Source organism: Diceros bicornis, chromosome 3 (genome assembly GCF_020826845.1).
Source record: "Diceros bicornis minor isolate mBicDic1 chromosome 3, mDicBic1.mat.cur, whole genome shotgun sequence".
Classification (NCBI taxonomy): domain Eukaryota; kingdom Metazoa; phylum Chordata; class Mammalia; order Perissodactyla; family Rhinocerotidae; genus Diceros; species Diceros bicornis.
The window spans coordinates 14,750,940-14,767,026 of record NC_080742.1 but is presented as its reverse complement, the minus strand read 5'-3'; the positions used below and the strand labels follow the sequence as shown (position 1 = coordinate 14,767,026).

At 40.6% G+C, this 16,087-nt stretch overlaps 1 protein-coding gene across 1 annotated transcript in view; it reads left to right on the top strand.

Annotated features, from left to right (window-relative positions):
- Window positions 1-367: 367 nt before the first annotated feature.
- Window positions 368-16,087, top strand: part of ARMC10 (armadillo repeat containing 10) — a 32,256-nt gene continuing 16,536 nt past the window's right edge. The window contains exons 1-2 of the mRNA XM_058523996.1: window positions 368-669; window positions 13,662-13,810. Of these exons, the coding sequence (XP_058379979.1) occupies window positions 531-669; window positions 13,662-13,810 (288 nt within the window). The 5' untranslated portion in view covers window positions 368-530. The remainder of the gene's footprint in view (window positions 670-13,661; window positions 13,811-16,087) is intronic.

The following is a 16,087-nucleotide window of genomic DNA, read 5'->3' as shown; positions in this document are numbered from 1 at the left end:
ACTCTGCGCCCCGGGCCGGCTCTCCACGCTCTGCGCAGCAGGAGCCGCGCCCCGGCTAAAGGCTAGCGCGTCCCGGCGTTGCCCGGGCAACCACGGGACACGGCGTGGAGGGGCAGGGCGCAGCGAAGCCCCGCCCCTGTCTCCCGGGGCGGCCTGGAGCCAGGCGAGCCTCGGGCTGCGGCGGGACGGGCCCGGGCTCAAGCGAGGGGAAGCCGGCCTCGGCGCGGCGGCTACCCCCGGTGTGCCCCGTCGGGGCGCGCACTCCGTGCAGCTCTTCACGGCGTCCGCTCCCCTCACCCCGGCCCCCGCCCCGCCTCGGGGCAGCCGCCGGGACGCGTCAGGCCGGAGGAGGCGGCCTTACGCCGGCGTCGTTTCCGGTAGGCGGAGCTCAGACCCCCGTTTCCTTTCTCCGCGGCCAGGTCGCGCTCGCACGGCGGTCGACCGCCCTGCTCCGGAGACCACCCCCCGCGCCGGTGCGTACAAGCCGCCCGCGCCAGGCCCCCAGGAGCTGCGCCGCGGCCCCCGGCAGCATGGGCGGCGCCCGCGACGCGGGCTGGGTGGCGGCGGGCCTGGTCCTCGGCGCCGGCGCCTGCTACTGCGTTTACAGGCTCACGCGGGGCCGGCGGCAAGGCGGCGGCGGGCATCGCCTGCGCCCCTCGCGGTCCGCAGGTGAGGCACGCGGTGCCCGGCAGGTGGGCGGGCTGGGGGACAGGGGCTATCCCAGGGTAGGGACTGAAGACGCCCCTGTTGCTCGGGGCCTTCCCCTGCTCGGAGTAAAAGGGAGCCGAGCCCGAGGAGGGAGGGAGGCTCGTGAGAAGGGCGAGGTCGGGAAGCCCAGGTGCAGAGGGCGCGTCGTCCACTTGGTTGGGTGGGTGTAGGGTTCTGAGCCGCTTCCCTGCCTTCTCTAATTTGTTCAAAATCCCGGGATGAAAAATTGCCCAAACTTTACTGCCTGAGTCCGGCGTCTCAGCGGAGGATTACGGTTCTCAAAAGTGTGTTGATTGCCTCTCACGTTAAAGCTTACTCCCGGCCTTTGTGTTACCAACGAGATTTCCCCGACTGCAGATGAGTGTTCCGGGGCCTGGAGCGGTAGATGAAACTGCGTGCAGATACCTTAGGAGAAGGGACGCCAGAGGGGCATTTCTGCCCGGGGTGGGCCCCGCCTCTTGAGAGGAGAGGTACCTTGAAGTCACCGTGGTCGGTATATATGAAAAGTTGTAGAGAGATCCTGGAGATACAGATATACGTGTATATATCGAATTGGAACAGTTGTTTGCATGGGGGACATCTTGCTGACGGACAAGTGCACGATTAGGTTTCTGTCCAAAAGTTGATTCGTGCAATCAGGATTCTAGCAATTTGCTGAATGTTCTGGAGGGGTATTTCATGTCATGGAAGCTGTTAGGGAAATAATTAAAAATAAAAGCTGCCAACCAAGAACCTCCTCTCTACCAATCCAGAAAAGAACTAAACAGCCTTATTATTGAATAAGCCTTAGACCAGATTGCTATGCCCATCACGGGCAATCTGCCAATGGGATTGCAAAGACAGAATTCTCAGCCCTTTATGCACCCAGGCAAATATAACCTGTTTCATATTATGTACATGTTCTCAAGGTAAATAATAACTTGATCTTAAGAGGACTTGCCAGCACCATTTGCTGTTCATAGTTCATCCTAAATTCACTGGTAATTGGGGTGGTAGTTTGTGTTCGCCAATTGCCTTTATCCAGAGGAAAAATAAGACTTCTCAGTATCTTTATGATAAGCAGATGGTTACAGCATGGAGCCAGGTGCCAAGCCTAAATTCAGAGACAAGGAGATCCAGGCTCGATCTTCCTTGACGTTTACATTTCGAACAGATGACCCCAAAACCTTTAAGAAAGACATCCTTGGCTTATAAACTGGCAAGAGGCTTGCTTAGCATTTAAAAAGATATACATTTATATCAAAGAGACAGACAAAGGATTTACAGTTACAAATTTGCTCAAGGAAATGCTCTAAGAAAAGGGAGTGGGGGGAAAGTCTATTTCCCTTTTGACACAAGGGAAAACCCTTTTTTTTTTTGAAATTTGTATTTGCCCTTACTTACAAAGCCTAGTTTGTTGTCTTTGTGTCAGAGATATTTCTGTGTAAGTAATTGGTCAGGTGGCCTGGACCTTCCTCCTTATACTGACTCAACCTATTGAAGACTAACAAAGTCTTACTTTTAAATGTAATTTTACCAGTTCCCAAAATCACCATTACTTCAGGTCAGGCAGCTTACAAAATAAGTTGCTCACAGTCCTTTCTTCCTGAAAAGCTATACCTTTATCTCTGAAGAATTGAGAAATACCCGTTCTGTCAGCATCATTCTCAGATTTCAGAGGGTGATCCTTTTTTTTTTTAATTGAGATATAACTAACCTATAACATTGTATTAGCTTTAGTGTACAACGTAATTGATGTGGGGCCGCTGAGTCGCAAGTCGAAAAAGAATTTTCAGACATGAGCTGGTCGTTCGTTCGTGCACCTTTATTTTGTGTTCAGCCTGGGGACAGGACCCATGGCCAGTAGAGAGCTGCTGCCTGGAAGTGCCTGTGTGGGGCCGTTATATACCAGTTTAGCTATTTTTTGTCTTCTATAGAAATGTCAAAAGAGAAAGTATTAGGTGGTCTGGTTAGCCTCAAAGATTAGGGTATGGAGGCGGGTGAATGAGATGTGTCCTTGCATTCCAAGGTAAAGTTTGCCTCAAGGAACAGGTAGGCAGGAGAGTCAAGTCGTTGATTACCTCCTGAGGTAAATTCCTTTGCTTCTAGCCAGAGGTGATTGTGTAATGCAAGACTGAGTGAAGTCTCGTGGAAAGAATTGGAAATTGTAAAATGAGTCATAAACAGGGTTTTGACTATATCATAATGATTTGATATATGTATGTATTGCAAAATGATCACAATAACTTGACATCCATCACTACACAGTTCACAGTTCACAGTACACGATTTTTTTTTCTTGTAATGAGAACTTTTAAGATTTACTCTCTTAGCACCTTTCAAGCATACAATACAGTATTGTTAACCATAGTCACCAAGCTGTACATTACATCCCCGGAACTTATTTATCTTATAACTGGAAGTTTGTATCTCTTGACTACCTTCACCCATTTTACACTGCCCCCCCCCACCACCACCAGCCTCTGGCAACCAGCACTCTGTTCTCTGTATCTATGAGTTGGGGTTTTTTTTTTCAGATTCCACATACACGTGAAATAATACGGTCTTTGTCTTCCTCATTTCTCTTGGCATAATACCCTCAGAGTCCATCTATGTTGTCCCAAATGGCAAGATTACTTTCTTTTTTATGGCTGAATAATATTCCATTGTATGTATGGACCACATTTTCTTTATCCATTCATCCATTGATGGACAGTTAGGTTGTTTCCATGTCTTGGCTATTGTAAATAATGCTTCAGTGAACATGGGGGTGCATATATCTTTTTGAGATAGTAATTTCGTTTTCTTGGGATAAATACCCAGAAGTGAAATTGCTGAATCATATGGTAGTTCTATTTTTAATTTTTTGAGGAACCTCCATACTGTTTTCCATAGTGGTTGCACCAATTTACATTCCCACCAACAGTGTACAAGGATTCCTTTTCCTCTGCATCCTCACCAACACTCATTATCTCTTCTCTTTTTGATGGTAGCCATTCTGTCAGGTGTGAGATGATAGCCCACTGTGGTTTTGATGTGCATTTCCCTGATGATTAGTGATTTTGGGCACCTTTCCATGTACCTATTGCTCATTTGTATGTCTTCTTTGGAAAAATGTCTATTAAGATCCTCTGCCCATTTTTTAATTGGATTATTTGGTTGTTTTTTTTTTCTGTTGAGTTGTATGAGTTCTTTATATATTTTGGGTAATTAGCTCTTTATCGGATATATGATTTGGAAACATTTTATCCCATTCTGTAGGTTGCCTTTTCATTTTGTTGATGGTTTCCTTTGCTATGCAGAAGCTTTTTAGTTTGATGTAGTCCTACTCATTTATTTTTGCTTTTGTTGTCAAATCCAAGAAATCATGCCAAGAGCTGTGTCAAGGAGCTTACTGGTTATGTTTTTTTCTAGGAGTTTTATGGTTTCAGGTCTTATGTTTAAGACTTTAATCCATTATGAGTTGACTCTTGTGTATGGTGTGAAATAGGGGTCCAGTTTCATTCTCTTCCATGTGTCTGTCCAGTTTTCCCAATGCCATTTATTGAAGAAACTGTCCTTTCCCCATTGTATATTCTTGGTTCCTTTGTTGTAAGTTAATTGACCATATGTATGTGGGTTTATTTCTGGGCTCTCTATTCTGTTCCATTGATCTGTGTATCTGTTTTTATGCCAATACCATACTGTTTTGATTACTATAGCTTGGTAATATATTTTGAAATCAGGAAGCGGGATGCCTCCAGCTTTGTTCTCAAGATTGCTTTAGCTATTTGGGGTCTTTTGTGGTTCCATACAAATTTTAGGACTGTTGCTTCTATTTCTGTGAAAAATGCCCTCGAAATTTTGATAGGAATTGCATTGAATCTGTAGATTGCTTTGGGTAATATGGACATTTTAACAATGTTGATTCTTCCAGTCCATAAGCACAGAGTATCTTTCCATTTACTTGTGTCATCTTCAGTTTCTTTCATCAATATCTTATAGTTTTCAGTGTACAGGTTTTTCACTTCCTTGGTTAAATTTATTTCTAGGTATTTTATTCTTTTTGATGCAACTGTAAATGGGATTTTTTCTTAATTTCTCTTTCTGATAGTTTGTTATTAGTGTATAGAAACACAACAGATTTTTGTATATTGATTTTGTATTCTACAACTTTACTTAATCTGTTTATTACTTCTAAGTTTTTTGGCAGAGTCTTTAGAATTTTCTATAGATAATATCATGTCATCTGCAAATAGAGTTTTACTTTTTCCTTTCCTATTTGGATGCCTTCTATTTCTTTTTCTTGCCTAATTGCCCTGACTAGGACTTATAGTACTATGTTGAATAAAAGTGGTGAGAGTGGGCATCCTTGTCTTGTTCCTGATCTTAGAGGAAAAGCTTTCAATTTCTTACCATTGACTATGATGTTAGCTGTGGGCTTGTCATATATGGCCTTTATTACATTGAGCTACATTCTCTCTGTACCCACTTTGTTGAGAGTTTTTGTCGTGAATGGATATTGAATGTTGTCGAATGCTTTTTCTGCATCTACTGAGATGATCATATGATTTTTATTCATTTTGTTACTGTGGTGTATCACATTGATTGATTTGCAGATGTTGAACCAATATTGCATCCCAGGGATAAATCCCACTTCATCATGGTATATGATCCTTTTAATGTATTGTTTGCTAATATTTTGTTGAGGATTTTTGCATCTATATTCATAAAGGATATTGGCCTGTAATTTTTTTTCCTGTAGTGTCCTTGTCTGATTTTGGTATCAGGGCCTTGTAAAATGAGTTTGGAAGTGTTCCCTCCTCTTCCGTTTTTTGGAAGCATTTGAGAAGGATTGGTGTTAATTCTTCTTAAATGTTCCGCCATCTGGTCCTGGACTTTTGTTTGTTGGGAGGTTTTTGATTACTAATTCAATCTGCTTCCTAGTAATTGGTCTGTTCTGATTTTCCATTTCTTCATAATTCAGTCTTGGTAGGTTGTATGTTTCTAGGAATGTACCCATTTCTCAGTTGTCTAATTTGCTGGCATATAATTGTTCCCAGTAGTCTCTTATGATATTTTGTATTTTTGTGGTATCAGTTGCAATGTCTCCTCTTTCATTTCTGATTTTATATTTGAGTTTTCTCTCTTTTTTTCTTGGTCAGTCTAGCTAAAGCTTTATCAATTTTGTGTATCTTTTCAAAAAACTAGCTCTTAGTTTCATCAATCTTTTCTATTGTCTTTTTAGTCTCTGTTTCATTAATTTCTGCTCTGATCTTTGTTATTTCCTTCCTTCCTTCTAACTGGGCTTAGTTTTTTTCTGGTTTCTTGAGGTGTAAAGTTGAGTTGTTTATTTGAAATGTTTCTTGTTTCTTGATGTAGGCATTTATCACTATGAACTTCCCTCTTAGAACTGCTTTTGCTGCATCCCATAAGTTTTTGATATGTTGTATTTCCATTTTCATTTGTCTTAAGGTATCTTTTGATTTCTCTTTTGATTTCTTCTTTGGCCATTGGTTGTTCAGTAGCATGTTGTTTAATCTCCATATATTTGTGAATTTTCTAGTTTTCTTCTTGTGATTGATTTCTAGTTTCATACCATTGTGATTGGAAAAGATGTTTGATATGGTTTCAGTCTTCTTAAATTTATTAAGACTTGTTTTGTGGCCTAACATATGGTCTATCCTGGAGAATGTTCCATGTGCACTTGAGAAGAATGTGTTTTCAACTGCTTTTAATGGAATATTCTGTATATGTCTGTTAAGTCCTTTTGGTCTAACGTTTCCAATGTTTACTTATTGATCTTCTATCTGGATGATCTAGCCATTGATGAAAGTGGGGTATTGAAGTCCCCTACTATTATTGTGTTGCTGTCTATTTCTCCCTTTAGGTCTGTTAATATTTGCTTTATATATTTAGGTGCTTCTCTGTTGGGTGCATAAGTATTTACAAATGTTATATGCTCTTCTTGGATTGACCCCTTTATCATTATATAATGACCTTCTTTGTCTCTTATTACAGTTTTTGTCTTAAAATCTATTTTGTCTGATATAAGTATAGCTACTCCAGCTTTTTTATGGTTTCCATTTGCATGTAGTATCTTTTTTCATCACTTCACTTTCAGTCTGTATCCTTAAAGCTGAAGTGATTCTCTTGTAGGCAGCAAATAGTTGGTGTGATATTGTGGTTTGTAATAAGAAATGTATATTTGGTCTTCATCCCAATTTCTGGCACAGAGCTTCTAAAACCTTCAGAATTCCCTAAGTGATGTGAGTGATAAAGGTGTCTTTTGTTAATGTTAATGAGGTGACTTTTGGAAAGCACCTGAGGATGGGGCTGGTTGCCAGTGGAGTCAACTGTATGATTAGAGGGTTGGAACTTTCAATCTCACCTCCCTCACCTCCTGGGCTGGAGGTTGATTCAGTTGCCAGCAGTCAATGATTTGATCTATTGTGCCTATGTAATGAAGCTTCCATAAAAACCCAAAAGGATGGTGTTCAGAGAGCTTTCAGGTTGGTGAACATATGGAGATTTGGGGAGAGTGGCACACTTGGAGAGGGCATGGAAGCTTCTCACTCTTTCCCCATACTTTGCCCTAGGCATCTGTTCCATTTGCTTGTTCCAAGTTATATCCTTTTATAATAAACCAGTGACCTAGTAAGTAAAATATTTCTCTGAGTTCTGTGAGCTGCTCTAGCAAATTAATCAAACCCACGGAGGGGTTGGTGAAACCTCCAGTCTATACCTAGTAGGTCAGAAGCACAGGTGACAACCAAGACTTGTGAATGGCATCTGAAATGGTGTGTGTGTGGGGCGGAGGGCAATCTTGTAGGACTGAACCCTTAACCTGTGGGATCTGATACTATCTCCAGGTAGATAGTGTCAGAATTGAGTTGAATTGTAGAACAGCCAGCTGGTGTCCAAGAATTGCTTGGCTCTCTGGAAAAACTAGCCATATGTTATAATTGATGATCAGAATCAGAATATGCGTTGAGTCTTGTTTTTCATCCATTCAGTCCCTCTGTGCCTTTTGAGTGGAAAATTTTGTCCATTTACATTTAAAGTAGTTATTGATAGGTGGACTATAGCCATTTTGTTCATTTTTTCTGGCTCTTTTGTAATTTCTTTGTTCTTTTCTTCTTCTCTTGCTCCTTCCTTTCTGATTTGATGATTTTCTATAGTGGTACACCTGAGATTCCTTTCTCTTTGTCATTTGTGTATCTACTGTAGGTTTTTGCTTTGTGGTTACCATGAGGCTTACATAAAGCATCTTAGAACAGTCTATTTTAAGTTGATAACAACTTAAGTTTGAACGCTCTGTATTTTTACTCTCCCCTACACACATTTTATGTTTTTGATGTCACAGTTTACATCTTTTTATTTTTTATATCCCTTAACAAATTATTGTAGTTATAGTTATTTTTACTACTTTTGTTTTTTAACCTTCATACTAGATTTATAAGTGATTAACCCACCACTGTTACAACATCAGATTATTCTGAATTTATATATTTATCTTTTCCAGTGAGATTTATATGTTTTCATATGTTTTCCTATTGTTAGTGCCCTTTCGTTTCAGCTTCAAGAAGTCCCTTTAACATTTCTTATAAGGCCAGTCTAGTGGTGTTTAACTCCTTCAGCTTTTGCTTGTCTGGAAAACTCTCTTTCTCTCCTTTATTTATGAAGGACAGTTTTTCCAGGTAGAGGATTCTTGGTTGGTAGTTTTTTTTCTTTCGGTACTTTGAATATATCTCCCTTCTGGCCTCCAAAGTTTCTGCTGATAGTCTTAGGTGGGTTCCTGTGTACGTAACAAGTTGTTTTTCTCTTGCTGCTTTTAAGATTCTCTTCTTGGCTCTCTCTAACTTTGACATTTTAATTATAATGTGTCTTGGGCTGTGTCTCTTTGGGTTCCTCTTATTTGGAACTCTCTGGGCTCCCTGGATCTGGATGTCTGTTTCCTTCCCCAAGTTAGGGAAGTTTTCAACCATTATTTCTTCTAATAAATTTTCCGCCCCTTTCTCTTTTTCTTCTCTTTCTGGGACCCCTATAATGTGAATGTTGGCCCACTTGATGTTGTCCCATAAGTCCCTTAAGCTGTCTTCCCTTTTTTTACTTTGGCTGCTCTGATTGGGTGAGTTCCACTGCCGTGTCTTAGAGTTCACTGATTCTTTCTTCTGCTTTATCTAGTCTGCTTTTGAACCCTTCTAGTGTATTTTGCAGTTCAGTTACTGTATTCTTCAGCTCTGTGACTTCCCTTTGGTGTTTCCTTACGTTTTCTGTCTCTTTGTTGAAATTCTCACTGTGTTCATCCATTCTTTTCCCAAGTTCAGTGAGCATCTTTATGACCATTAGTTTGAACTCTTTATCAGGTAAATTACTTAACTATTTCAGTAATATTTTTTTTTCTGAGGTTTTATCTTGTTCTTTCCTTTGGACATATTCCTCTGTTTCTTCGTTTTGCTTGACTCTGTGTTGGTTTCTGTGCTTTAGATGAAACAGCCACCTCTCCCATTCTTGAAGGAGTAGTCTTGTGCAGGAGATGAACCTTATTGTTCAGCCATGCCCCAGTTCTTGGTTGTCTCTCAAAACTTTGTTATTGTCCAGGCAGCCTGTTTTATTTTTAAAAGTAGTTGATCTTTAGGTGATCTTTAATAGTAGTTCCCAGTAGTTGAGGGTGTACCAAAACCTGTCGGTGTCCCAAAGAGGAGGATCTCAGTCAGCACCTAGATTGAGGCTGATTGGAAGCCGGACCCTCTGGCAGCAGCTTTTAAAGTATGCAAATAGACCTCTTTCAGGAGAAGACTGGGAGGTGTGTGTTTCTGTCTGCTACCTCTGTACTGAGCCGGATAGGGGGAAGGGTGGGGATAGCCAGTTAAGAACTGTTTCTTTGTTTGCTATTGTCCCATTGAACACGTGAACACAAGCCCTGCTGGGCACCAGAGCCAGGTGATCAAGGGGAGTCCTTTGGGCGGCAGCTGCAAAAACTAGAGTGCTAGACATGTGCACAAGCTCCTTTCTGGGAGATATCAGTGACCTGGAGTAAGGCAGGGGGAGAGTGCAAAGATGGTGCCTGTCTGGCCTCCCCTCTCTGGAGAGTATTGCTGTTGGCCCCTTCATGTATGTTAAAATAGAAGCCTGCCCCTCAGGCTGCAGCTATTAAGATAAACAAATAAGCCTTTTCCATGGAAAGACTGGTTTCAGTCTGCTGCCTCTCCTGGGCCATGGGGGATTAGCCATTGTGAGTCTGTGCAAGCCCTTTGAGAACTCTCTCTTAATTCGCTATAGCCTTGTGGGTCTTGTGGACACAAGCCTCGTTGGCTTTCAAAGCTAGATGTTTTGGGTACCCATCTCTCAGGTGGAAGTCTTAAAAGTTGCAGCACAGGATGTGGAGTCCAAACCCCTCACTCTCAGGGAGAAGCTGGGAGTTGTGAGTTCCCTCCCGGTTGTGTGTTGCTGCACCAAGGGTGGGGTTTGTGGCAAGATTGTGTCTCAGCCTCTCCTACCCATTTCAATGTGTGTTATTTCTCATTCGCCCAGTGTATAGGAGTCACTCAATTAGTTTCCAGATTTCTTTCAGAGAGAATTATTCCAAATATAGTTGTAGATATAGTGTGTCCATGCAAGGAGGTGAATTCAGGATCTTCCTACATCACCGTCTTGAACCAGAATTAGGTGATCTTTTCTTTGTCTTAAACTTCAAGAAATTTGTAATTCCTGTACTGTTCAAGACCATTGAAAAAGATAGAAATAGTCTCAATTCATTCAACAATCTGATACCAAGACCTGACAAGGATAGCATGAAAAGACTACAAATGTGTCTCAATTATGAATAAAGATAAAAATCTTAAATGAAATATTAGCAAATCATATCTGTCAGGGGATTAAAGTAATAATATAACAAAGCCAAATGGACATGTAAGGAGAATTCATATTGGGAAATATATTAATGTAATTTATTGCATTAGTCGATGAAAAGCAAAAACACATAATGACCTCATAACAAAAAGACATTTGAATAGTATCATTTCTGATAAAATCTTGGAGCAAGTTAGGATAAATAGAAGGATATATTCTTAAGTTGATGAAGAGCATCCATCAAAAACCAAAGGCAAACATTGTATTTAGTGGTGAAACACTGTTAGCATCCTTACTAAATTCAAGAACAGGAGAAGAGTGCCTGCTATCAAAACTATTATTCAGCATTGTCATAGAGTCATGGCTAGCTTGATAAGACAAGGAAAAAAAAAACATAAATGTTAAAAAGGAGGCAAAATTATAATTAGTAGATGACATAATGATTTACTTGGAAAAGTCCAAAAGAATCAACTGAATAACTTTTAGAAGCAGTAAGAGATCAATAAAGTAAATTGAATGCAAGATAAATATACCCGGATCAATAGCTTTTTATATACAACGAATAACCAATTCAAAAATTTAATTGAAAAGATTTCATTCGTGATAGCTATAAAAAGTTTTAAAAGCTAGGAATACATCTAGCAAGAAGCCTATATAAAGATCATTTTAATGAAGGACATAAGACTGCATAAACAGAAAAGCTTGTTATGTTCCTGGTTGGAATGACTCTGTACTATGACAATTATCTTGAAATTTATCTCACCATAATGTATTATTTGGTAGTCACTTTTCATTTCCTTTGAGAATTGTAATTTCTCTTCCGTTTACTTGAGGAGATGGTGAGCCACTAAGCCTATAGTTCTGTCACGGTCGTATGGGCACAGAGCTCAGTGGAGAGCTAGGACGCACACATTTGACTGCCTCCCCTGGGTAATAGCAGTTCAGAAACCCACCAGTGGACACACTGGGGGGATTAGGTGATCCCCATGCTCTAACGTCTTGCAAGTTTTAAGCTTTTTATTTCTTTACTGAAAAAGTAGTACACGGGGTTTTTATTAAGAATTCAAGCAGAGAAGTTAGGATTTATTTACAAAATTTAAACAAAGCTCGTCATTTTAACAGATTGGGGTGGGGGGTGGACTGTGAGTGGAAAGATCTGGATTCTAGAGCCAGTTTTGTTATTAACCAGCCGTGTGTCCTATTAATAAAAATAATAACTAAAATATACCCGGCTTTCGCAGTGTTCTAGGCACAAAACTGCTTTAGGGCAGGGGCCATTGACTTTCATTTAATAGATGAAGAAACTGAGGCTTGGAGAGGTTAAGTCTCTCAGCTGGCAAGTGGCTTAGTTGGCATCTGAACTAGACGGTCTGGCTCCTTAGCCTGGGCTTACTCTTAACTACCACGTGCACCTCCTCCCTTCAAGTGAAAATCCTGATTTGACACTTTTCCCATAAAATTTTATTTGGCTGTTTATAAATAATTTATATATCTATAAAACTTTTTTTTAAATGTCTTTGTAGGAAAATATATAAGGAACTAATAGTATCTTGAAATATCTTGGAAGTATGGACGAGTTAAATTTATCGTATTTCTGCCGTGTGTATGTTTATAAAATCACACAGCTGCAGAGCTGTGTAGGAACCTTTGGAACCAGTTATTGTCTATGACCAACCCTTTTATTTTACAGATGAGAAAACTGAGACCCAAAAAGAGGTTAAGTGGCTTGCCTGCAGCTTTGTATTTTCGTCTCTCTGGTCTCTGCTACTAGCTCCTCTGTGACTTTAGGCACATCCTTAAATGATCCTGGCTTCAGTTTCCTTGTGTATAAAATCAGAGGTTTGGGTCAACCCCAAATTCCTCCCATTCTAAAAATCTGTGTTTTTATCATTCTGTCACTTATCTTTTCAACTGTTCTCTGGGGGAAACCGTGTTTTAAGAGGTGTGGATGAAGCCATTAGTGTGTTCAGGCATAAAAGGTCCTAATCATACAATTTGGGAGGAAGAATCTGCTGGCTTTTTAGCTTTTCATCACAGTTGATTTCTTATTTTCCTTCTTCAGGACATCATATCACTTATTGGTTCCCATAATCTGTACTTGTCCTTTTCCCTCATATTTTTCATGTTTCTTTTTTAGGCAGTATACTTAAGTATTTCAATTACAGCAGCAATACATGTTTACTGTAAAAAAAAAAAAAAATCAGAAAGTAACTTATTAGCACAGGGTAGAAAATGAAAGTTGCTTGTAATCCCAGCACCCAAAGATAACTGCCTGTAATAATTTCGTAAATATTTTTAAAAAAGGAAAAGTAGGGATGTGACATCATGTAGTAACTATTGTTGTGTAGCCTTCTCTCCCCCTCCCAGCAGCATATTGTGGACACATGCACTGTCTGACCTATAATCATAGTTTCATTTTTAAGGAATCATGTTCTATGTTTATAACACAATAATAGTGTTATAAAAATGGTTTCATTTTTGATGAGTTCTGTAAAGAGGATTTTTTTTTAAGGTTAGAGCTATAAATTCTAAAAGCCACTAAGCAGATCCAGCATTTAACTACTCTAGTTTTTACTCAACATGACAGCTTTTCTTTTGTCATCACCCCCTGCAGGACTGCTAGAACAAGCATCCGAGTCACCATGCCATGTTCATATAAACCAAACAAAGATGCCACACCAGCAGCATGATTGGGTTACTCCCATAGCTCTTTCTCCTGCCTGAGGGGCTCTTAAAATTATGATCAGAAAAGGTCTGCTTAATGCACATCCTATTCCTTAATTAATATATGCCTGTAGGCAAGTGTTCTTTTGGATGAATGTGCCCGATTTTTAAAAGAAACAGAAAATGCAGTCAGCATTAGGGGTTTATATTATTTGCTTGCAGTACCTTATAAAAGAGAAATGCCAAGTGATCACTGGCTAATTTCTTAATGTCGATAAGCCTCTGTTTCCCATCTGTAAATTGAGAGTTACAATAGTATCTTCTTCCTAGGGGTACTTGAGGATTAAATGAGATACAGCACATAAAGTGCTCAACACAATGCCTGGCATCAGAGTATGCGTCCGATATTATGTTTACATTTTTTTAAATCTCATGTTGATTTTAGGTGAACTTTAAATAATTTTCTTCTTATGCAGAAGACTTAACCAATGGCTCACATGATGATGTCCTAAATGCTGAGCAACTTCGGAAGCTCCTCTACCTGCTTGAGTCAACTGAGGATCCTGTAATTATTGAAAGAGCTTTGGTCACTCTGGGTAACAGTGCAGCCTTTTCAGCTAACCAGGTGAGGACAGGCTTACCTCATTATATTGTGCTTTGATTTATTGTTCTTCACATTGTGTTTTTTACAAATTGAAGGTTTGTGGTAACCTGGCATCGAGCAAGTCTATCGGTGCCATTTTTCCAACAACATTTGCTCACTTTGTGTCTCTGTGTCACATTTTGGTAATTCTTGCAGTATTCCGAATTTTTTCATTATTATTATATTTGTTATGGTGATCTGTGATCAGTGATCTTAGATATTTTGATTGTAATTGTTTTGGGGCTCCATGAACTGCACCCATATAAGATGACAAACTTAATAAGTGTTGTGTGTGTTCTGACTGCTCCACTGACAGGCCATTCCCCCATCTCTCTCCCTCTCCTCAGGCCTCCCTATTCCTTGAGACACAACAATATTGAAATTAGGCCAGTAAATAACCCTACAATGGCTTCTAAGTGTTCAAGTGAAAGGAAGAGTCGCACATCTCTAACTTTAAATCAAAAGCTAGAAATGATTAAGCTTAGTGAGGAAGGCATGTCAAAAGCCAAGATAGGCCGAAAGCCTATCTTATACCAGTTAGCCAAGTTGTGAATGCAAAGGAAAAGTTATTGAAGGATGTTAAAAGTGCTACTCCTGTGAACGCACAAATGAACATAAAGCAAAACAGCCTTATTGCTGATAGGGAGAAAGTTTTAGCGATCTGGACAGAAGATCCAATCAGCCACAACATTCCCTGAAGCCAAAGCCTAATGCAGAGCAAGGCCCTAACTCTCTTCAATTCTCTGAAGGCTGAGAGGGATGAGGAAGCTGCAGAGGAAAAGTTTGAAGCCAGCAGAGGTTGTTGGTTCATGAGGTTTAAGGAAAGAAACCATCTCTATAACATAAAAGTGCAAGGCGAAGTAGCAAATGCTGTTGTAGAAGCTGCAGCAAGTTACCCAGAAGATCAAGCTAAAATAATTCATGCAGGTGGCTACGCTAAACAACAGATTTTCAATGTAGATGAAACAGCCTTATGATGGAAGAAGGTGCCATCTAGGACTTGCATAGCTAAAGAAGAGAAGTCAACACCTGGCTGGAAAGCTTCAAAGAACAGGCTGACTCTCTTGTTAGGGGCTAATACAGTTGGTGACTTTAAGTGGAAGCCAATGCTCATTTATCACTCTGAAAATCCTAGGGCCGTTAAGAATTATGCTAAATCTACTCTGCCTGTGCTCTATAAATGGAGCAACAAAGCCTGAGTGACAGCACCTCTGTTTACAACATGGTTTACTGAATATTTTAAGTTGAGAACTACTGCTCAGAAAAAAAGATTCCTTTCAAAATGTTACTGCTTACTGACAATGCACCTGGTCACCCAAGAGCTCTGATGGAGATGTATAATGAGATTAACATTTTTATGCCTGCTAACACAACATCCATTCTGCAGCCCATGGATGAAAGAGTAATTTCAACTTTCGAGTCTTATTATTTAAAAAATACATTTCCGGGGCCACCCCGGTAGCACAAGCGGTTGGGTGCGTGCTCCGCTGCAGCGGCCCAGGGTTCGCCGGTTCAGATCCCAGGCACACACCAACGCACCGCTTGGCAAGCCATGCCGTGGTGGTGTCCCATATAAAGTGGAGGAAGATGGGCATGGATGTTAGCCCACAGCCAGTCTTCCTCAGCAAAAAAAGAGGAGGATTGGCAGATGTTAGCACAGGGCTGATCTTCCTCACCAAAAACAAACAAACAAAAAAAAATACATTTCATAAGGCTATAGCTGCCATAGATAGTGATTCCTCTGATGGATCTGGGCAAAGTAAATTAAAAACCTCTGGAAAGGGGGGGCCGGCCCGGTGGCGCAAGTGGTTGGGTGCGTGCGCTCTGCTGCAGTGGCCTAGGGTTTGCCAGTTCAGATCCCGGGCACGCACCGACGCACTGCTTATCAAGCCATACTGTGGCAGCGTCGCATATAGGATAGAGGAAGATGGGCACGGATGTTAGCTCAGGGCCAGTCTTCCTCAGAAAAAAGAGGAGGATTGGCATCAGATGTTAGCTCAGCGCTGATCTTCCTCACAAAAACAAAAAATAAATAAATAAATAAAATGGAAAAAAAAAAACCTCTGGAAAGGATTCATCATTCTAGATGCCGTTAAGAACATTCGTGATTCATGGGAAGAGGTCAAAATATCAACATTAACAGGAGTTTGGAAGAAGTTGATTCCAACCCTCATGGATGATTTTGAGGGGTTCAAGACTTCAGTGGAGGAAGTCACTGTGAATGTGGAAATAGCAAGAGAACTAGAATTAGAAGTGGAG